This window comes from Perognathus longimembris, chromosome 28, assembly GCF_023159225.1.
Source record: "Perognathus longimembris pacificus isolate PPM17 chromosome 28, ASM2315922v1, whole genome shotgun sequence".
NCBI lineage: Eukaryota > Metazoa > Chordata > Mammalia > Rodentia > Heteromyidae > Perognathus > Perognathus longimembris.
Window position 1 is genome coordinate 75469325 of NC_063188.1, and position 23777 is coordinate 75493101.

Here is a 23777-nt window from a genome sequence, read left to right on the forward strand (position 1 = left end):
GCCCGCCTGCCTGGTGCCCCCAGCCTGTTGCCTGGCGCTGCTTCTGTGTGGAAATGACTCAGGGCTGGCCCTCTGGCTGGCTGGCTGGCCAAGAGCAAACGTCTGTCCCAGGAATGGTCTTGAGCAAACTCACAGAGAAAAATGCCCAGGTGCATCGGGTTTCGTCCTTCTGGCCCGGACATCAGAGCAAGGGATGGGGCCCAATCACCTGGCAGCCTAGACCTGCAAAGCCTGCAGGGTGAAAGCTATTCCTTCTGGAATCTGCAACACCCAGCCCGAGCCTGGGTTCGCCTGTAGACTCACTTCTCAGCCTGAAGGCACACTCTGGCCGTCCACCATCATCACTTACGCCAGGTGAAGTTTCCTGTCCCATGCGTTTCAGTCCCAGTGTCACCGAACAAGCAAGGACTCCTTCAGTTGGTTCTCCACTCAGGGAAGCTTCTAAACTGGCACGAGTCGCAGTTCAAGGAGTCTAGGTTAAGCCCTAAGTCACTGCATTTGGCTCCCTGGAGTTAAAGCATTCCATAGCCACCCGTGTACCTGATCTCATTGAACTGTGGCATTCTGTCATGCTGTCGTGGATGCAGCCTGGGATGCCTGCTGAGCTAATGCATCATGGTGACCCTCCAACCTGTGTGACATCAGTGAGTTGACCAGTGACCTAAGTATAGGCTGCAGGAACTGGCCAGTGAAAAGCTGAGGGGATGACTGGATTGTGGAACTCTTCTCTCTGGAATAACCCATGATTTCTCCCCCTCCCACCACCACCACCACATCCCCAACTTAGCAGTTGATAGTAAATACTTTCAGGCCTCTTGTCAGGAAAAGCAAGTTTTCTTCTTCCACAAGAATTCAAACCTCAGCAAAGTTTCTACCCATTCTGTTCTTTCTCTTGATTAAATCATGGCAGGAAGCATTGTTCAAACATGAGGGGCCGAGGAATGCCTACAACACCAACGGAACCACGACCAAGCCGTTGGCCTTGGTCTATTTGTTGAGATAAAATGTTGCCAGCCTTCCAGAACAGAGCCATTCTGTTCTTCTCAATCACAACCCACGGGCCGTCTTGTGGATGTGCCATTATCTGCGTTGGGTGATAACCATTTCAGTGCTCTGCTTTGTAGCATCCCTTTACTTCTACACCTCCCTAAACAGTGCAGCTTTATAGACTTAGTAAACGGAATCATACGCAATGCTTCCTTCATGACTGGCTCCTTTCACTCCGTACTGTGTTTGAGAATTAGATGTTACTCACTCTGGCGGTGGGTAAATCCTTTGTCTATGCCACTATTGAATGGCGTCCCAGCAGCATAGGTCTATAGGTAGAGACTTATGGGATGATGGTATATTTGTGTCATTCCATTGTCCAGTAAATGCATGTGCAAACTAGGATTATTTCTGGCTTTGGATGGTTATCGAGAACAAACTTGTACCTTTTCCTTGGGATGGATGTCAAAACCTCTGTCGAGTCTATATCCGAGGATGAAATTCTTGTCCATAAGGTACAGATATTAACAAATGTATAAAATGATGTCAACTTGGTTTTGTGACAGAGAGATAGAAAGTGAGAGACACAGAAGGACACTGACAGAGAAAGACACAGGGACACGGAGAGATGGGGGGTGGGTGGGCAGAGTCAGAATGTCACTTTGTAGCTCAGGCTGGCCCAACTTGCTTTCATTAGTAGTTGTGTCAGTTTTCATTCCCACAGCAGCCAAGGCCAATCCTGCTACTTCACGTAGTCACAGACAGGAAGCATTTGTCTGAATTTATTGTTTTTCGAATCTAGGGGTGGCCACTATCCAAACTTCCCTTAAGCTTTAGCCCATTTTGATGCTTTTCATACTTTTAGAGTTTCTCTTCTGCAGAAAGCATGGATCCGTTTAAGTCTTTTAACATATTTTGGTTCCATTTGCCATCATTTTCTCTCCCACTTAATTGGGTTGTTATATATTTTAAATAACAACCATAATCGTGACCACATTATTCCCTTGCTCAGTTGTAGTTTTTATTTGTTTTGTACCCCATTTGTGAATATTCTTATGATTTAGTCACACACAGCATGATATTACTTTTACTGTCAACAAAATATGTTTTGACAATATTTTCTGTGAAATCATGAGGCAAAGAAATATTCTCTGCCCTGTCATTTAAAAAAAGGAAAAGTGCTCCTGGGGCAGGAAACAGGACCTTGCGCCTGTAATGTGGGTGAGCTACCACTTGAGGGCGGGCTCTCCAAAGCCCAAGCAGACCTTTCAATATTTTATGTTTCTGCCTCACTGTCATGGGTTACCAATTTGTCTCGTACTATTATTGTTTGTTCCTTTTGTGCCAGTACTGGGGCTTGAAGTCAGGGCCTTAGTGCTGTCCTTTACCTTTTTTCACTCAGGCTTTTTTTTTTTTTCTTTCATTTCAGGAAATTGAAGGCAAAGTAATTGGCTCATGTTAATGCTTTATTCTACAAAGGTCCAAACTTGGGTTTTGGTGTTTTTTTTTTTTTTTTTTTTTTTTTTGTCTAGTCCTGGGGCTTGGACTCATGGCCTGAGCACTGTCCCTGGCTTCTTTTTGCTCAAGGCTAGCACTCTGCCATTTGAGCCACAGCGCCACTTCTGGCCATTTTCTGTATATGTGGTGCTGGGGAATCGAACCCAGGGCCTCATGTATATGAGGCAGGCACTCTTGCCACTAGGCCATATCCCCAGCCCCTGGTGTTTTTTTTTTTTAAGTTCTGGTGAAGGACTTAAACACGGGGCCTATGCACTGTCATTTTTCAGCTTTAACACCTAGGCCTGGCACTTTAGTGAAAACCTTGCCTTCACTCGAGCCACAGTTCCACTCCTGGCTATCGGGTGGTGAACTGGGGGAAAATGTCTCACAGACTTTCCTGTAAAGGCTGGCTTCAATCTGCATATCTCCCATCTCAGCCTCCTTAATCAGAGTGAGGCATCAGGGGTCAACTTAAAGGTCAAAGGCTCTTTTGTTCTCTTTTGTTTTATTTTATATTGATAGTGCAGGAGCTTCCAACTCAGCCACATAACTTGCCTGGACAGGCACTGTACCACTTGAGGCTGCCCTCAGACTCTTCTTTGCCTTAGATATTTGAGTAACAGGGTTTGTGTTTATATCAGAGCTAGGCGAGACAGCCTCCTTCTTATGGAGTTTCCTGAGCAGCAATGATGCTGCAAGGATGACGGGCAAGCATCCTCATGCTCAGCTATTATGGAGTGAGAATCTCATTTTCATTTTCCCCGTGCTGGCTTTGAACTTGCAACTGTCAATCCCAACTCTGGTGAGTAGCTAGAATGAGAAGTGTGAACCACTGGTAGCTTAGTATCTTTTACAGATTCAAATCATAGGCCTGCACATACATGCAGCGTGTTATGTACACATTCATATAATCTGCAAATCAGACTTTCCTTTCCTATCCTTTTCTTCCTTTCCAAGACTTACTGGATACATAAGAAAATTCTCCGTGGAAATTTCTGAAGATAAACTTAGAATAGAAACACTTACCCAACACTGGGGTCCTCACTTCTTTGGTGAAGAACCCACTGGGTGACAGAGAACTTTCACAGGTTGGTTAGTGCCTGAGGCGATCTAAAGAACAACAGTGGATCTATAGTCTCACACCCAACATGGAACTGCTGTGTAGAACATGGTAGCTTGGACACCACATAATGGTGACAAGTAGGTGGGTATACAGTAGGGATGGGGCAAGGGTTTCTGCTTCCCTCAGAGGCCTGGGCAATGGATAAAGAGGTGCTTGGCGGTGGCAGGGGGCCACGTTAAAAAATGTACATTAAAGAAGAGGTGGGTGTGGAGGTGCCAGGGCCAAGGGTCACCAGAAAAAGCAGCAGGGGTCCAGGGATGTGGAAGGCAAGACACTCATGTCAAGAGAGCACTAAGTGCGGTTGGGGATTCAGCTCAGTGGAAGACCACTTGCCTGGCAAGTGCAAGGGTCTTCAGTTCTGGGGGAGGGGGTGTGGAAGGGGGAACTGAAAAAGACAAGAACAAACAAACAGAAAACCACAGAAGAGGGCAACAAGAGGCTGGTCACGAGGCCCAAGCTGGGATCACATGCTTGTTCAGCGTGACAGGTTGTGCTGTCCATGAATGTGGCAGTACAGGAATGTTCTCATCCAGAACTCCACCAACCAAAAACCATGGGACTCCCCCTTGCTCCACCAGTGTGCATCTACCACCCTCTGCTTGCTTTTGTAGTTATGTTGCAGGAAAATGGTTTCAATGTTTCCTTCTTTTTCCAAAAGTCTAGGGAGCAGCATGAACATGGAGAAGAGAATAATGGAACACTGGCTTTGGATCCTTTAGGTTAGGAGAGTTAGGACAGATCCTTCCCCTCTTTGTTTGCTTGACCACTGGGGAACCTACCAGCCTGGGATGAATTTCCCAGCTCTTACCAGGAAGACTGTCTACCACCCCGTTGGCTGTCTGGTGAACTGCTGGAAGGAGCGATTATCCTGGCAATTTCAGGAGATTTAGTTGGTCCTTTAGGATACTTGGTGGGCAGATGATTCCTGGGGCCTAACAAAGTTGGTTAGAAAAGTCAGAGACAGGAAAAAAGAGTTGTTACTAGCTTTACTCAGAGAACCTGTATTTCCGGCTTTGAATTTTATTGTTTACTTTGTTTCAGGTTTTGGAGTTGAAGTCAAGGCTTTCAGTGGCGTTGACTGAACATCCTTGCTGGTGGATGGCGCTGTCCCATTTGACCAATAACAGATGGCTGGCTTTTGCTGGGTATTTTGGAGGCAGAGTCTCCTGCACTCTGCTACCTGGGCTGTTAGAGGTTGTGGTCCTCCAGATATCAACCTCTCACATGGCTAGGATTACAGAATGAGTCACCAGCACCCAATTGAGACCTGTATTTTGGACCTACCTAAGGTTTGCCTGCTCTGATTGAGAAGAGAGCCTTGCTGTGTGATATCATTTCCTCTTCCATCACAAGCTTGAGTAACAAATGCTCTCCTCATGACTCATGTATACCTGAAAGAATGTTCTTCTGATAGTTGCCCCTGAGCAAGATAGGAATGGAGAACCTTACATGTACTTAAAACCATGCTGTTGGGATCCCGTCTTGTGACGACAAAGAGAGCTGATCCTTTGCCAGTCCCACAAAGTGCATATTCTAACCACATTGGCATGCTGGGCATTTTAATTCTACCTTGCTCACTTTACCTAGTGTCGAAAGTGGACAAATTTGACATAAAAATATTTCACAATTTTGCCATTTTCATGGTTCAAATTACCCCTTGTTATATCTCTCGCCTATTGTTTTGGGATGCGGGACATTTTGATATTGTTTAATAAACACGCTCTCCTGCCCCATCAAAACCTCATTCAACTAATAAGATATGTCTACATTATGAGGTGAAAGATGTTCATAGTTATTAAACCTTGCATTTTCTTTTTTGGGCCTGCCAGTAAACAGAACACATCCTCCCTGTGGTTAAGAAGCCACAGGTGACAAATGAACTCCCAGCCTTCTAGTCGCGCGGCAGGCTGCCGTACCTTCCTATTCCTGGTACCTCCTTGAACACAAGCACTGTCACACATACTGGAAAGGTTTCTGCATTCAATGCTGCTTCCTGGTGCTCCCTGGCCCCACTCTCTCCAATTGGCACACTGCCAGTGGTAAGTGAAACCTGAAACGGTTTCACCAGCAAGAGGGGTGAGAATCAAACATGTCTCTTGGCTTTTGTCACCACTAAGAATTCCACCAGCCTTTCTCACTTGCTCAAAATTTCTTAAGACCAGCACACTTCCTACCTGCAATTTCTGAAGAAGGCTGTACTCTTGGGATGTCCCTTACAGGGGAAAGGAAACTTTGCATTTGCAACTCAGGCTGGGATAGGCCCGCTACATATTATATTCTTCTCCCCGCCCCCCACTATCAAGTGGGATGGATGTCCCCTACCTGAGCACCTCAGCAACTACACAAAAATGCAAAAGACTTGCAAGGTGATGTGAACGGCATGAGGAGGCTGTTTAGCTGAGTGCTAGTGGCTCACACCTAAATTCCTAGCTACCCAGGAGCGTGAGATCTGGAGATCACAGATCAAAGCCATCCTGGGGCTGGGAATATGGCCTAGTGGTAAAAGTGCTTGTCTCGTATACATAAGCCCTGGGTTCGATTCCTCAGTACCACATATATAGAAAAAGCCAGAGGTGGCGCTGTGGCTCAAGTGGCAGAGTGCTAGCCTTGAGCAAAAAGAGGCCAGGAACAGTGCTCAGGCCCTGAGTTCAAGCCCCATTACTGGCAAAAAAAAAAAAGCCATCCTGGGCAAAAATGTAGGTGACACTCTCATCCTCAATTAACCAGTGCAAAGCTGGAAGTGGAGGATTGCTGTCACTGGTACAGTGTCAGCCTTAAGCAAAAGAGTTATGCAAGACTGCCCTCACCGGGATTTCAAGCTGCAGTATACACACAGACACACACATGCACGCACGCACGCACACACACACTCTGTCTCTCTCTCACACAAACATGCCCTCTCACACAAACATGCCCCCTCACACACACACTCTCTCTCTCTCACACACACACACACACACACATACATACCACACATATGATGCTGTTTCCTCCCTGTGTTCATTTCTACAATATTCTATGTAGTTCTGATAGACTCTTCAGAGCTAGAGCCACGTGATTCCGTTTGTTCCTGAAGGCGAAGACAGTTGTGTCTCCCAGGTAGTATGGAGAAGGAGAGGAGGAGGCAAATATGCAAACTTGATGATGATCCTGTCATCAAATCTGTCCAAATAACCAGCATCAAGCACTTTGCATCCCCACCATAGGAAATAAGTGCTCAAGGTAAGTTAGATTGCATTGTGTCTAGACTCACTTTTTCCTCACTGATTTTATGTGTACAGAGCTTCCCTGACTTACCCTGATTTTTCTTAGTGGGAACACAAAACACACACACACACACACACACACACACACACAAAACAAGAAACACAAAATATAAGACTATATAAATGGGGGTTGTGTGGCTATGCTGAGACATTGGGCAGGTGCCATTTCCCTCTCATTTGAAAACATGCCATCTTCTGACAGGCTCAGAAGAGGTCTGAAAGAGCTGTTCCACTAGGTGCTGGTGGCTCATGCCTGTATTACCACATACTCAGGAAGCTGAGATCTGAAGATGATGGTTCGAATCCAGTCTGGGCAGGGAAGTCTGTGAGACTCATATCTGCAATTAACCAAGCAAATATCAAGAAGTGGGCTGTGGCTCAAGTGGTAGAGGCCTAGACTTGAGCAAATGAAGCTCAGCGACATTAACCCAGCCATTAGTTCACCTGTAGCACCAATACACAAACAGACACACCTAAATGCTCACACACACACACACACACACACACACTCAAGCTCACACAAAGTTGTTCCTCTCTGCAGTCCCTTCCTGTGGGATTTGTTCTGAGGAGCATCTTTCTGGGGCCAACTTGATGATCTAACCCTTCCATGGGAAAATTCACTCGTCTGTCAGTAGAGCAAGTGACTGCAATGGTCTGTCACAACTGTTTGTTGTGTGGGGAAGTTCTCTGGACCCAAGGTCCAGTCTTCCATGACTGAGGACAATATCAGCCATCTGCCTGCTGTGCATTTGGATTAATTTCTCAGAAATGCCCATCCTACATTTCAATACCTTTCATCCTTGAGCCCCGTGTAACATAGAAACCAGTTCATGTGTACACTTATCTTTAGTGTCTGGGCATTTGCTCTCAGCCTCACTTCATCCTCAGGGATCCATTGCAGGTGGTCCCTAGGACCTTTAACATCGTTCGAACAACCTCCCTTGAACTTTGCCTCTAGCTTCCTTTCCAGGTGATATGTGCACTCACACTCCGCTGAGCAGCAAGCCCGGGTATAAAAAGCCGTGTGCAAGGTACCTGTTCAAAGGAAAGGCATTTTCCTTTTGCTGGTTTTCCCATCATGTATCCCAGGTGTGCAGATGGAAGGTTACTGATCTAGAATCCAGGGGATTCGCATGGCTCACTTTTCTTCCTAAGCTTCTCCATAATTCTCCAGACCCAGGCCAACAAGATCTCTCAAGGTCCCATCCAACAACTGCCCTACACATGTCAAATCCCCCCTCCCCAAATGAAATACTTTGCTTCTACAAAGGTGTCCTGAGATATAAGAACTTTGAATGCAACACAAACAATGATGAAGTGGTGGGAAAGAGAAGAACTGTGGATTGGAATTCATTGGATCATTTCATAAAGGAATAGTGTCAGTCAGTACCTTTAATTGGTCCTCCACTCATGCTGTACATGGTCTTTGGATTAACTGCTCGTGGAGGTTTTGTTTTCTCACCAGCAGGAGCTAAAACATAGGCTTCCGTAAATGCCAGATTTGTGATACAGGAATGGTTTGGCTGTGAATCACACAGGCTCCAAGACATGAATGTGAACCACAGATCCCACATGTGACTGTCACTGGTAATAGTCACATTTAGAGAACGTGGAAAACTCTTGTGAAAGTATGACTGAATGTGAAAAGACACATTAACAATAAAGAAGAAGCCAGGAACTGGTGGCTGCCCCCTCTACTCCTGGCTACTGAGGAGGATGAGGTCTGAAAATCTTGGTTCAGTGCCAGCCCAAGCAGGAAAGCCTATGAGACACTTACCTCCAATTAACCATCAGAAAACCAGAAATAGAGCAGTGGTGGCTCAAAGCAGAGGAGGATCAGCCTTGAGTAAAAGAGCTCAGGGACAGTGTGCAGGCCTGATTTCAGGCCCCATGACTAACAACAACCAAAAAACAAACAAACATTATCAGAGGAAACAAAGAAAAAATTCCATCTTGAAGCTTTGTAGTGTAAGAACTACTATTGAAAGAAACTCTAACTGCAGGACACAATACAAAAGATTTCGCAGGCTTTACTGAATTCGTCTGAGAATTCTTTGAATGAAATCTTGTGTTAGTATTTCTACAATTAAAGAAAAACTGAAAAAGCCTGTACGTGTGCAGTCCTTGGCCCATAACATAGTGAGCCAAGTTTTCATCATTTTCCTCAGCTCCAGAAGTTTTCTTTTCCATTTTGTCCTCCTTGCCTCACTCCTCAGCCCTGTCCCTACCACTAGGCGTACACTGATCATGAAAGCTCACTTAATTTATGTTGTCTACAGTTTCCTACAAAGGGAACCCTATTGCAATTCTTTTACTCAGCATAACTATTTTGAGACTCACTTATGCTCTTTCTTCCTTCAGGAGTTCATTTTTTGCTTTTGTACGTTGTTATGCTTATTTACATCACTTCTGGTTTTTGATTCCTACAAATGGAGCAACTATGATTTTCATGACTTTGGGTGAACATTATTTTCATTTTCCTTACGTATATACTCAGCAGATTGGTTATGTCGTATGCCTTAAAGGTTGAGCTCAGTCTTCAATACCAGTTCTATTTGAATATATTTCATCTTAGACAATAGCAGTGAGATTAATTACTGTCTTATTATGTGACATATTGTTATAGCAGTGGATAAAAATGGATTCGGTCCAGTGGCCCCTATGTCTTAATTCTTTACATAGGGGTATGACCGTTTTCTCAAAACTCACCAACACCAAACTCAAACTTTTATAAATGCAGTGGTCTTCAACATATCCCAAGCCGGCGTATTTACAGCCATTTAGAGGTTGTCTGCTTTCCCTTAGCCATAGCTAAGGCATCCCATTGCTACTTAAATGAAACAAACAAATAAAAAACTCATGCCTTCAATGAAACTGATGGCCAGATTTCCCCTCTTGGGGATGAGCTGTTTCACCCAGAATGGCCTTGACTCAGTTCCCCTATGGGTCAGGATTGCTAAGATGCTCTTGGAAATTGAGAAAGATGCCTATAACATTGGCAACAGAGGCATACTCATTAAATTAAAATAGCTCCTACAAAACTGAGCTAAGCCTGGGCCTTCTGAAATGTCACTGCCCTATGAGGACAGGGCCACAGAAATGTTGGGGAGTTTAACATTCTGACTTCCCCACAGATTCCCCACAAATGCTTCTGGGTCTCAGCCAATGGGGCCTGACTGACAATAGTCAAGAAAGTATACATTTCTCTTAGTGACGCAGTCAGATGGCCTTCTCCCTTTCCTACAATCTCTCCCCGGAGAATATCTTAAACTCTTCCTCTGCTGGGCAGTGGTCTCCTACAGTGGCACTGATAGGGATTCTTTGTTGGTTGTCTGTGTTGGTTAGTCTTGGGGCTGAACCTCTTGGTCTGGGCACTGGCCCTGAGCCCTTTTGCTCAAGGCTATTCCTCTAGCACTGAGCCACCTCTCCAGTTCTGGTTTTTAGGTGATTAACTGGAGACAAGAGTCTCAGGGATTTTCCTGCTTGGGCTGGCTTCGAACCACAATGTGCTGATTCCAGCCTCCTGAATAGCTAGGATGATAGGCTTGAGCCACCAGAGTCCAGCAAAGAAGGGCTTCCTTTGTGAAAGACATATTCCTCTCCAGCTTGCCTTCAAAGCCCCCGCCCCAATTAACTTCATTATGCGATGCTGCCATCTTGTGGTCAGGTCTGTCTCTTTAATCAGTCCCCACAAGTGGTGATGAAGGTGGGATTATGGGAGATGAACCCCAGATCAGCAGGGATGCTACCCAGTCAACTGGAAACAGATCTGGATAGCCATAGATATTACTACCCAACATTTCGAATGTCTCTCAGTTTGGCATGCCATTGTTCATGACGGAACTACTGCAAAGCTACTTTTTACAGTCTCTGCCTGTTCCCAATTGACCTGCATGAGGCATAACACCAGCATTTTAGAGAATCCACACCAACAGAAACGACTTGTGTGCACAGAGCAGTGAGTTACCCAGTGGAGGAGCTCAGCCACCACCAGGATCCCCAAAGGGGTAGACACTAGATCATGCAAGGTCTATGCACCTCAATATAAAAACAGGGGAAATAAGCCACGCACAAAAAGCCATATATGATGTGGTTTTATTCACTTGTGGAATCTAGGTGTAAAATGAAAATAACTCTGAATCGAGGCATGAATGGTAAATTGGAGGGCAAATGTGGTAGAGAGAGAGAGAGAGAGAGAGAGAGAGAGAGAGAGAGAGAGAGAGAGAGAGAACCAGGGAAAGGATGGGAGAGGGTGACATGGTGAAGAGTGCACTAATTAGGTATGTATGAACATGGTCCAGCGAAAACCTCTAAACACTGTTTGAAAAGAGGGCGAGGAGAATGGGAGATAGGGTATAGGAAGGAAAAGTGATGTTGTTCAAAGCACACTGCGTGCACTTATGAAAGTTTCCCAAGAAAAGTCCTTTATCCTATTGATTCCTAAAAGTAACAGGATATAAAATGCAGAAGGAGGGGAATGTGTGCCTCCACAATAATGCTGAACCATTCTAGAGGACATTAGAAACTGCTTGTTTGAACAAGTTTGCAGTAGCTGGCTTGAGGATTTGAGATAGGCTGAAGTCTGGCGATGGTTTTATCTATGGAGACCCTAAATAGCAAATGAACCACCAAACAAACAGATAATACACCGAGTCAGCATTCCTACATGCAGTGTGTGTGGGTGTGTACGTGTGTGTGCAATGCCTACATAGGTATCCTCTTCCTGATTCTTTTCTTGAAGATGTGCCTCCATCCCCCCACCCCCCCGCCCGCCCCACCTGATACTCTGTTATGCTGTTGTCGACCTCCTCACTTTCTGTGCATCCCCTAGGGGATATCAATATGTCTGTGCTTGAGCTAAGCCTAATAATGTGTGAATTCAAGTGACTAAAGACAAGTGTGAAAAGACTAGAATGATAGGTAAATGTGAGAATTTTCCTGGTGAGCAAGTGTTCCATCCATGAATAAGGAGAGCCGGTAGGAGCCCCAGATCTGGAGAAACCCAGGGTGGAGGAGAGTCCTGCAGAGTGGACGACTGGTGCACTCCAATGGAAAAGATGGCACAGTGCCACTGTCATAGGGACTGGGCAATTTGGCCTCTCTGTTGCCATTCATGACACAGAATGTAAAAGAGACAAAAGGGAAAAGGGCGCAAAATATAGAGATCTACTTCTGGCTGGGACGAAGAGAGCAACCTTTCCCCCAAGGCCCTGGCCCCTGTGTAATCACCAAGCAAGGTATGGAAGCTAACAAAGAACTGCCTGGTTGTATAGACTGTATCTTTCGGGGACTGATTTCCACCTAAGAGGGGATGAACTTCACCTGTTGGCTGCCATGGTACAGGATGGGTACAATCTCCGTACCAAACCTCCTGTAGAGTTAAGAGCAGAACTGAGCATGCCTAACAGGACACTGCTGGATCCCACTTGCCCATGTAGGAATGACATGTATTTTTATGGCTTAGCATGTTTTATGCCTTATAATAGGCTTTCAAACGACTTGGGCACACTGCCAATGAAAAATGCTACACAAGGGCACTGCTGTGTTTTGCCACTTGCGGATAAAAGAGTGGTTGCACTCATCTGTGGAAACTACTCAACCTTCTCTTCCTAGATCAGCTGAAAATATCGCCACTAGTAGCTAAAGGACAATACAAAACAGTATGTCTTGTCACAAGGATCTTACATAGGCAAAGAATACTGACTCTTGCCATCTCATCAAAGACACTGCTTATAAGGAATGCATCTTACTAAAGAGGCAGGTTATTTCCTTTGTGAGAGCACCTCGTCTAGACGTGGGTGCCTTTATCAATGACGTTAAAAGTAACCATGAACATGAGTTTCATTTAAATCCACGCTCTCTAGTGTCTTCTAGATCTGAATATGCAGTTCGAGGCCTGGCTACGATGTTGTATTCAGTGCAAAATGAGTCAAGGTCATTTGACTTCATCTTTAAGAAAGAACACTATGCCTTTAGCCATTCCCTCAATGGATAATTAAAGTATCCCTCGGATCAAACCATCATTGCCAACAGGACCTGGAAACCTGCTTTGCGATTTCATCAGAAACTAAGATTTGCCATTAGATCAGTGCCAGCCTCCTCGCTGGACATGACCAAAGCTGACTCATAGGTCTTCTCAACCCTTAGTAATCAAGCTCTCACTGACAGATGACCATGGACAATTAGCCTACAGTGGATATAGCTATATTAATTTAGGAGAATACATTTACAACTCAGAGGCAAAGTGACTCCGAGTCACATACCAGACAAGGTCCTACAAACAGAATGATTGTATTCTAGCAGACACACTCCTCATCTCCACCGTATGCAGGTCTTCATCAAAGCATTTTTGACACACTTGTATATTTTTTATTTTTCAGTGGGGATCAGAGCAATGACAGGACTCAGTGACCTAAAGTAGACTAGTATTTTGAAAGTCCGGTAGTGTCCCCAAAGGATGGACTTGGCAATTAAGAAAAGGTACAGTTGTTGCTGCTTAATATGCTCTCTTAAGCCTCTGGATCAAATGGCTAAATGCCTACTCATGGGCTTTGCTGTGAAGAGCTTCCAGACTCAGTTCAAAATGATCACTCCTATGCTCTCCCCCTGGTGGCAAGTAGTGGAATTACAGAAACTCAGGGCCTTATTAGGGCCACTTACCCTAAGAATTAAGACCTCTGAATACTGCAGAAAGGTGCCCCCCAAATTGGATCGATTCCACACGTTTGTTTATTAAAACGAAAATGGTATCAATAACACTGGGTTAAGATTGGGCCTCTTTCCCTCTATTATAGCGAGAAAGAGTTAAATAGCCTGTTCTGGAGGCTAAGTGATCAGTTTCGGTCCTCAATCCCTCAGAAATGCCTCTTGCTCTTTCTTGGTGGGAAGTGGTCAGGGCATGCATGGTACACATTGTCAAACAAGAACAACGATCCTCAGATCTCAGCCTCAAGGCACGAGCCACCAGTGCCCAGCTCAGTCCATCTTCTCTTAATGTTGGTGGGTGGGACTTTGAACCTGCAGAGACTTTGGGTAGTGTATCTGCTGGGCGGGAAATTACATAGTGGGCTCTACATAGTGGGAGGGTTCTACATAGTGGGCAGACTTTGGGGGTGTTGTGTTTGGGGTCTGGGAGGTTTCCTTGCTGGGCGTGGCATTCCAGCCTCTCCCTGGTGGAAAGGACCTTGTTTCCTCACAGCTGGCCTTTGGGCTTTGTAGTTCGCTTCTGCCTTTCTAAGTGCAAGGCGAGTCTTTCCAGCCTCTGTATCCTGTGGGATGGACAAAGCACCAGATGGGCTGGCATTTGGAGTTTTCAGCTTGGTGGGTGGAGACTTGAGGTCCACCCACTTGGTGGGAGGGACGTTGTACATGGTGGGCTGACCTTCCCTGCTTGTACGTGCAGGGGCGGGACGAGGTACGTAGTGGGCTGGCCTTTGGCACTTGTCTTAGGTGGGTGGGTGCATCTTGGGCTAGTGGGTGGAGACTTAGGGTTTAACTCCTTGGTGGGTGGGAAGATGCACACGGTGGGCTGGCCTTTTGAGCATGCTAGCTCTAGGGGCGGTTCAAGGTTCTTAGTGTGACAATCTTTGGCAGGGTGAGCTTGGTGGGTGGGACTTTCAACTCGCAGGTGCCTGGGACTTCGGGGTACTGATAGGTTGCCGGGGAAGTTGTTCGATGTTGCTCCTTGCAGGGGCGGGACTGGGACGTAGTGGGCTGGCTTTCCGGTGCATTGTACCCTGGGGGTGCGCGGCTTAGAGGTTGCCACTTAGCAAGAGGGAAGTTGCAGCTAGTAGGCTGGCCCGTGGCTCATTTTATTCTGTGGGTTGGGCCTCAGTGTGGTCTGTGGAGACTGCGGCCTGCCCGCCAGGTAAGAGGGAAGCTATGTGCGGTGGGCGTGCCGGATAGTTGTGATGTGCGATGTTTAAGTGCTGCGTGGGGACTTAGGGCCCCCCTGCAGGTTGGTTGAGACATTCCACAGTGGGGGCTGGCCTTCCGGACCTGCTGCGTGTGACCCTTACGTGCTGGGAGAGACTGGGGCCCTCCTCCTAGGTGGGAGGAGTTGTAAGCTGATTTGCTGTTGAGCGCTTCGTTCTTGGTGTGCGCCCTCGCTCCCTCTGGGGCAGGGCTTCCCGTTGCTTTGCGCGTGGAGCTGGAGCGTTGTAGGTGGGGCGGCAGGGAGGGTGGTTTGTGCTTGCGGGTGGTCCTGAGTCGGAGGGTGGTGCCCGAGGAGGCGCACGGGTTCAGAGCGTGATGCTTCCCCGCGCGCACTTCTTTGCGTTCCGTCGCCTCCCAGCCATGGCTGTGTGCGGTTGCCAGCCAGAGGCAGCTTCTCCCATCCTGGCTGAGTTCAGATGTCGGGTGCCGAAGGCCGGGACCTGCAACCTCTGCGTTCATCTTTCCTGCCCTCCCGGGGTCTCCGTTTGCTGCTTGGTAACGAGGCCCCGAGTGTGGCCGCTGCGCTTCAGTGGGAGTGCGCCGCGCGGCGAGCGAGGCTGAGGCCACGCGGAAAGCCAGCAAAGGCTTCGCAGGTTCAAGGGGATGGAGCCCAGGTTAGGATTGTGGCCACCGGCACGGTAACGCTTAACATTTGGGACTTGAGTGCCAGCACTGGGCCAAGTGCTTCACGTTTCTCAGAGCCTTTCCAAGCTCTAACAATTAGGTAGTAGGTGAGTACTGCAACCATTTGCGTGTGATCGGTCTTCGGGGATGCGACATGGACTATTTTAGGATACGGGGCCTCTCTGCTGACCTCTGCACAGCACCCTTCCCATTCCCCGCGCCTCCACAGCGTTGGATTGTGAGTAAGCTGTCCTGGACGAGCTCCCGGGGCCTTGTGAGTGTTCCCTCACCCATGACCGGCCTGAGATGCTTTAGTAGTTTCTGCCCTGGTTGTCCACAAGGACAAGAACAACAGAAATCATAGATCTGTATCCTCTTACCTTCAGGCCACAGTACATTGGCCCCTCCACGCTCCTGTCACACGCAGGGCTGGAGCAGTGCCTGAACCTTCCTGGAATTAAGCAACTTACATCATTTTATGGCGCTTAGAATACCTAATGCCCCACATACCAATCTAAATAGTGATTTCGCCTCACCCAGTCATCTGGGATGCACAGGCTAGCACAGACTCTCTCCCCTTCCCCAATTAGTCTTAATTTATCTTATTTTCTTAGCTAAGACTTCCAAAAGGCCTTACCAAGGCCTTTCTGTATCTCAAACACCCTTTTCCCAACCTTCCTTTAATTAGCAATAACGTAATTATACCAAAGGATTTCCTTGTAATATTACCACGCATGTGTCTAATGTACTTTGATCAAATTCACTGGTTATATTTTCTTTCTTATATCTTCTCTCCATTTAAAAATAATGAAGAGGGCTGGGAATGTGGCTAAGTGGCAAGAGTGTTTGCCTAGCATACATGAAGCCCTGGGTTCGATTCCTCAGTACCACATAAACAGAAAAAGCTCTGATTCGTGCTGCTATAAACATGGAAGTCTGGGTATTTCCATTGTGTGCTTAGTTATATGTCTTCAGCTATGTGTCCAAGGATAGTACAGATGGACCATATGGTAGTTCTAGTTGAAGTTTTCTAACGACTTCCATACTGATTACTATCACAGCTGCACGGATTTACATTCCCAATGATAGTGTTCAAGGGCTACTCTCATGTCTTTATCCTAAGCAACAATTGTTTGTTTTTGGTTTTGTGAATACCTATTCTAGCTGTTTTTGTTAGTTTGTTTTGATGGTCCTGGGGCTTGACTTGGGGTCCAGGCTCTATTTCTGAGTGTTTTTTTTTTCCCCCCTCTAGGTTATTGCTATACCACTTGAGCCACAGCTCCACTTACAACTTCTTTTGGTGGTGAATGATAAAGAGTCTCACTGACCTTCCTGCCCAGTTTGTTTGAACTGAGGTCCCCAGATGTCAGCCTCCTGAGTAGCTAGGATTACAGGGATGAGCCACTTGCATCTGGCCCCATATTAGGTTGCTTTTGGTTTTTGTTAGTACTGCAATTGAGTTTAAGCCTCTACTACTTGATCCAAGTGCCCAGTCACTGTGTGTGTGTGGTGTGATGGAATCTGAGTGTAGTTTGGATTTACATTTCCTGGTTGTCTGTGGATGTTGAGAATTTCTTCATATTTGTCTTGGTCATTTGTAATTCTTTTGTTGACAAGTTTCTACCGGTACAGTCCATGTACAGTCCATCACTGGACTTTAACCAGCCCTTTGACCCCAGGTTTGCAATAACACTACCATAGCATTGTTAATCCAGATTATATGAATTACATCCTGGCATTTTTAGGTAAGTCCTTTCAACAGTGTCCATACCCAATTTTTCTAATCCTGCCTTGTGAAATCCACATGACTATACTACCACTGATCAGCCCCCAAACTCTGCTTGCTAGGTCTGTACTTTTAATCCCGGTGCTTGTCCTGTCTGTAGACCTGAAATTCTTAGGCCTGTGTCCTATTCTGTTGGAGAATGGCTACTAGTTATATAACTATCTAATTTAAGCTTTTTAGATAAAACATCCAGAGTAGTACTGACATGGAGACTGCTTCCCCCATCCTCTGGGATGGCTTGAGCTGCCCCCTCAGAATGTTTCTGCTGTTCTAATGAATACCAGGTGGGCTCCATGTACCTCCTGTGCTGGCTGTGAGACCCTATCCAACTTTTGTGCCAGTTGTCTTACTTTCAGGCTTTAGGTCCTTAGGCCAAACTACCAAACTATATCAAAAAGATTCCCCCTCACCTCATATCCTTGGCCCAAAGCCTCTCCAGGGATTTTGGTAGAGCAGTGATAGACATCCATCATTTTAACCAGTGGTCTTATTTGCTTTCTTATTCAGCTAAAACCCTTAAAACAGTACTGGAATAACTTTGATCTCTTATAGGCTTTGAGAAATGTGGTCCTGGAAACCTTCAAGCCAGTTCTGCTCTGACGTGACCAAACAGCACTGTAGCAGTGAGAAGGAGACTGCTGAGCCTAGAACCCCATAGGACAACCTGAAATGCATCTGCTCGGTGAGTGGTGCAGGCCTGGAAAAACCCAGAATGAGGGACTCCACTGGAGAGAAGAGGTGAGTTGGAATTGGGGAGAGCAGGTTGAGGAAGGCCCTTGCATGTCAGAATGGGTTCCAGCCTGGGCATCCTGGTGGTAGGAAGGCTGGGCTGCTGGAGTTCAGGAGGGTTATGATAATAGCAAGTAAAAAGGTGGAAGGCAACATCTCAGTAGTTCTAGGGGAAGGAGAAGTTGGGGCAGGACTGGGGATGACATCAGATGGGAGAGTGTGGCCTGCCTCCCTTCTGGGATTGAAAGGAAGGGGACACGGGTGTTGCTTGAGAGGAGTGCTGCAGGCTGAAGCATGAGCGGAGGGAGGAATGTGTATGGCTAATGAGGAGGGGACGGAAGGCATGCTGTGGGCATGGAAGAAGAGAGGAGGCGTGGGTGAATGGATAGAGAGGAGTCCCTTAGAAATCCTATATGAAGTAGGAGTCTGGAGTGTAAAGACCTAATAATATTTTCTCCCAGAGAAAGCAAGTGAGAAGGGATACAAAGGAATGGCTTAGAGATTCTGTTGCACGGGGATTAACTATAGATAACAGTAATGGGAGGCTGAACTTGTAATAGAAGTTTTAGACAGCCCAGGCAAATCGGTTGTGAGACATTCCCACCCCCTGGAAATCAAGACAGTTCTATGTATGGTGGAGCATAGCTCTCATCCCCGCTATACATGAAACATAATTATTAGGATAGTGATCTAGCTTGACCTGGGAAAGAGACTCTTTCAACAACCAAAAAAGCAAAACAAAGCAAAACAAAAAAGCTCAAGGGTGCATGTCTGGGGAGCATAAGGCCCCAATTCCTACCCAATATCCTGTCCCGATTTAAAAGAATGATTAATGGCTTAGGAACATATGCTTGTTTCACCTGTCTTGCACATTACACACTCACCGTATATACATATGAAATACACTATGGTAACCAATAAATATGTTCACTTTAGTATTCATCTGTTAATCATTTTAGCTTTAGTAGCTGAAATCCTACAGACTGAAGAGGTGAGATGAATGTACAACACAAGGCAGATGCTTAGCTTGTGGTTGGTGAAAATGAAAGCAACACACTGCTTTCACATTCGTTTACCTTTATTTCCCCTTTTGAGACTGGGTCTTATTATGTAACCTGGGCTGGCCTTGAGGACACCATCCTCCTGTCCTGGTAGTTCAGTTTTGGGATTCCAGGCATTCACTACCACAGCCGTCTATTTTCCTCCATGAAAAGTTACATGCTGTAGTATAGTGATATGCCTAAAGTAAAAGCAGCATTCCGTAAAGTAATGTGCTCCTAAGTGACGACCTCAGGGTGCAGAAGCATTCTCATTCTCTGGTGTTCCAGCCAACCACTGTTCTGTCCATGGTCACCATAGCTTGAAGCTGCTTGCATATTAATGACAGCACATGTCAAGAGGGTGTGGTGTCCACTTTGTCGTCTGTTGCCATCCAAGTCCTCAGTGGTTGGATGTGGACCTGGTAGGCCTTGTAAACCCTCAGGGCTTTTGTTAGGCCAAGGATCCACATTTTCACTTGCTCAGGTGGCTGTCTGCTCTCTCCTTGGGCTGCTTTCCACGACTGGTTTCTACCTTCTCATCTCCGAGACATTTCTTCTCTTCATCCCTTGACCCACATGGCAAGTTGATGCATAAAAACATATGTATCCAGGGAGTTAGCTTAATGGTAGAACACTTGCCTTGTGTTTCATCCCCAGCACCAAACATATCATTCACATTTCCTTTGTGTCTCTAGTTGGAAAGTTCACTTTGTACTCTCATCTTTGCAGTATTCCCTCTGGAAATGTTTATTATGTTTCCTACCTTCTTTATGAGTCCCTTTATTTTAATGTTATCTTTATTTCATCTTTAGCAGATTGGAGTAGTCTATAGCGTCTACCTTTGAATTAATTTGCTCTGTAATGGTGATTTGGTTGCATTTATCAGGTTATTTTTTTTCCATTTAGAAAGAAGATTACTGGGAGTGGTGGGTACATGCTTTACTTCCCAGCAAATAGAAGGCTGAAGCAGGAAGATCTTGAGTTCAAGGCCAGGCTGGACAATGTACAAATCCATGTTCCAAAGATCAAGAAGACAAAAAGAAATCTTGTTGCACTTTATGTAATTTCTGGATCTTTGTAGGTAATGTTTTTAGCTTTCTTTCCCTACGTAATAATTCGATATTATGAATCTCACTCTCTATGTTCCTTTGGACTATTTAAAACACTGTGTGAGCTTTCCTATTACAATATAGCATTCATCTGGGAAAGGGGATTCATTTTACTGGTAAACTACAACAGAGTTTGAGAATATTACCTGGCACCACCGGAGTAATAAGGAATTTGAACATTTCATTTCAATCACCCATCAGTGCCCATATTGTCTCCCTGCATGTTTTATTTTCTATTTGGTATATGGTGTGGCTTGGAACCTGGGCCTGGGTACTGTCCCTGAGCTTTCTTGCTCCAGAATACCACTCTACCACTTTGAGCCATAGCTACACTTCTGGTTTTCTGGTGGTTAATTGGAGATAAGAGTCTCACAGAGCCTGGTGCCTGTAGCTCACGCCTGTATTCCTAGCCACTTCGGAGGCTGAGATGTAAGGATCACAGTGTAAAGCCATCCTGGGCCAGAAAGTCTCTGAGACTCTTATCTCTGATTAACGACCAAGAAACTGGAAGTGGTGCTGTGTCTCAAGTGGTAGAGTACTAACCTTGAGCTGAACAGGTCGGGAACAGCCCCCAGGCTAAGAGTTCAAGCCCCATGCCTGACCAAAAAAAAAAAAGTCTCTCAGACTTTGCTGCCAAAGCTTACTTCCAACCAGGATTCTCATATCTCACCCCCGCCTGAGTAGCTAGGACTACAGGTGTGTGAGCTACCACCTCCTAGCTACTAACCGTAGTTTTACCTGTGCTGCTTTGGCCATGTGAAGAGGCATTTTCAGGTCTCCCTAGCCTAGAGCACAGTGAAGGAATTGGTCAGGTGGTTTCAGGGAACACAGTGGCCTGCAGAGTGTGGCATAGTTCCAATCCATGTAGAATTGCCCCAGTCATTCAGTTACCACATAGTATGGCAGAAAATTTCCACCCTTATTTCTCTCTGACTCTCCTCCATTTTTGGCCTGTTGGTTTGCTCTTACCCTCTGCAATCCTGTCACCTCATTCCTGCCTGTTGAATGCGACCCATCCCATTTATGGGCTCTGTCCCTCCTGATGAGCCCATCCAGTGAAACCTTTTCCACATCAACTTTCGAGACAAAAAAGAAATTTCCAGACTTCCAGCTTTACTCTCTCTTTGCAACATTCAGATGTTCTTGTACCTGATTCCAAGCCTCTCCCTCTCAAGGATAAGCAATGTGTATTTGGCGTTTCTGTGTCCTAAACATGCAGGAAAATCTCATGAGCACATTAGGATTTTCAAATTTGTGTGTTATGCTCAGTGTCACAACATCTTTTTTTTTTTTGAAGACTTTTTTTTTTGCCAGTCCTGGGGCTTGAACTCAGGGCCTGAGCACTGTCCTTGGCTTCTTTTTGCTCTTGAGCCACAGCGTAACTTCTGGCCTTTGCTATATATGTGGTGCTGAAGAATTGAACCTAGGGTTTCATGTAGAGGAGGCAAGCACCGGCCCTGTCACATCTTTTACATGATTTCTTCATAAAATTTCAGCTATTATTAGTATCGTGGGTACCTTGCCATGGGACATTTATTCTACTATTGATCCTTTTAAATGAAATAAAAGGTTTATGAAAGTATAATATTCATCCAAAGAATGGGCATGAATCATAAATGCATAGCCAGGTGGAAATATCCGTGTAAACACCATTTGTTTTGAGGAACAGAGTGTTACCATTGTCTGAGCCCTCCAGCTAGAAGTCAGGAACACATTTGTGGTTAAGGAAGTGGAGTCTTGTTGCACTGAGGAATAATGCTCAGTGGGTGGCCTTAAAAACACTTTCAGGAGCTGGGTAATGTTGGCTCATGTCTGTAATCCTAGGTCCTTAGGAGGCTGACACCTGAGAATCCTCATTTGAAGCCAGTCTGGACAGGAAATTTTCTGAGGCTCTTATTTAATTGACTACCAAACGAAAGTTGGAAGTGGAGCTGCGGCTCAAGCAGTAGAATCTGAAGGTTTCTGTTTATTCCCACAGCTCTTGTGTTAATCCTAACCCTGAAGATGTTGGTCTTAGTCTATGGAGCATTTATGAGTTCGCTCAGTGTCCTAATAAAAGAAGCCCAAGTAGACGACTCATCCCTTCCACCATGTGAAGGACCAGCTAGAAGCACTAAAGCACCTCTGTAACAACACTGAATCTAACAGCACCTTGATCTTGGACTCTGGGCCTCCAAAAGTGGTGAGCAAGAAATTTCTCTCTTGTAGTCTTATAGTATTTGACAATTGTGGTTGTTCCATGTCCACACCACCAGGGGGCAGCCGACTTCTCCCTTGTGCCTCTCCAGTTAACTATATGTCAGAGCTCTTCACCTTGTGCCTGTGTTAAATTGTTAAAAAAATCTTTTATTTACTCATTTATTTTTGTTAACACACTAATTGTACATATTAGATTCAGTATGATATCTATAGGTTTTTGTACAGCGCACACTTTTCAAATCCAACCGCTATCCACCCACCCTTTTCCATCTCAGCATCTAAGTTGCTTTGCCAATTCCTAATCACCTTTTACTGTCAGGTTGACTTTCTTTCCTTTTTTTGTGCTAGTTACTGGGGCTTTAACTTGAGGTCCGATGCTTGCTAAGCAGGTACTCTGCCACTTGAGTCACCCCTTCAGGGCTCTGGGTTGGCTTTTTTACCTCCTCCATGTGAGAGAAAACATGTCCTAGATGTTTCTTGTGATTAGCCTATTTCACTTAACCTAATACCTTTCACTGGCGTGTTTTTTTGTTGTTGTTTTGTTTTGTTTTTTTGCCAGTCCTGGGGCTTGAACTCAGAGCCTGAGCACTGTCCCTGGCTTCTTTTTGCTGCAGGCTAGCACTCTACCACTTGAGCCATAGCCCCACTTCTGGCTTTTTCTATATATGTGGTGCTGAGGAATCGAACCCAGGGCTTCATGTATACAAGGCGAGCACTTTACCACTAGGCCATATTCCCAGCCCCTGGTATGTTTTTTTTTTTTTTTTTTTCTTGCTGCGATTAACAGTGTTTCATTCTTCTTTGTGACTAAATGACCCTTATAGGTACCTCTTTTGCTTATCCCTTCACTTTTACTTTTCCTTTAGTTTGTTTTTGTCTTGGACTATAAATGGTCTATTCTGTAAATAATGTGTAAGTAGTTCATATGTTCATGTAATTTTTTTACCAGTCCTGGAGCTTGAACTCAGGGCCTGAGCACTGTCCCTGACTTCTTTTTGCTCAAGGCTAGCCCTCTACCACTTGAGCCACAGCACCACTTCTAGTTTTTCTGTTTATGTAGTGCTGAGGAGTCAAGCCATGTAATTTTGATGGCCACCAATAGTTGACATAATAGTGACACGAGTAGTGTCCATGCTGGTTGGAGAGTTGGATTCCTCCTCCTCCTGGTGGGAGGGTTCTACTTAGTGGGATGGCTCTGGAGGAGTTCTGGTTGGGGGGATGTGTGAGGTTGTACTTTCTGGGCATGGCTTTCCAGCATCTCCCTGGTGGGAAGGACCCTGTATGAGGGGCTGGGCTTTGTGCTTTCTCCTTGGTCTGTTCTTCTTTCTGCATGCAAGAAGGCCTTTCCCACTTGGATATCTCGTGAGGTTGACAAGGTACCTAAGGGCTGCCCTCTGGGGGGATCTAGTTGGTGAGTGGAAGGTTCCCAGGGGTGAATGGAGAGTTGAGATTCACCTGCTTGGTGGTTGGGAAGTTGAG

At 45.7% G+C, this 23777-nt stretch overlaps 1 protein-coding gene and 2 long non-coding RNA genes across 3 annotated transcripts in view; 1 reads left to right on the plus strand and 2 right to left on the minus strand.

Annotated features, from left to right (window-relative positions):
- Nucleotides 1–65: 65 nt before the first annotated feature.
- On the minus strand, nucleotides 66–21378 carry LOC125344228. The gene is made up of 3 exons (XR_007209446.1): nucleotides 20827–21378; nucleotides 5330–5335; nucleotides 66–76 (listed from the first exon to the last, which is right to left on the minus strand). It is a non-coding gene; the product is annotated as an uncharacterized LOC125344228 (long non-coding RNA).
- LOC125344225 lies at nucleotides 14490–18484 on the plus strand. Its single transcript, XR_007209444.1, has 3 exons — nucleotides 14490–14743; nucleotides 15342–15404; nucleotides 17774–18484. It is a non-coding gene; the product is annotated as an uncharacterized LOC125344225 (long non-coding RNA).
- A 254-nt stretch (nucleotides 21379–21632) lies between the features above and the next one.
- LOC125343113 (zinc finger X-linked protein ZXDB-like) overlaps nucleotides 21633–23777 on the minus strand; it is a 4940-nt gene continuing 2795 nt past the window's right edge. The window contains exon 2 of the mRNA XM_048335396.1: nucleotides 21633–21795. Coding sequence (XP_048191353.1) covers nucleotides 21633–21795 — 163 coding nt within the window. The remainder of the gene's footprint in view (nucleotides 21796–23777) is intronic.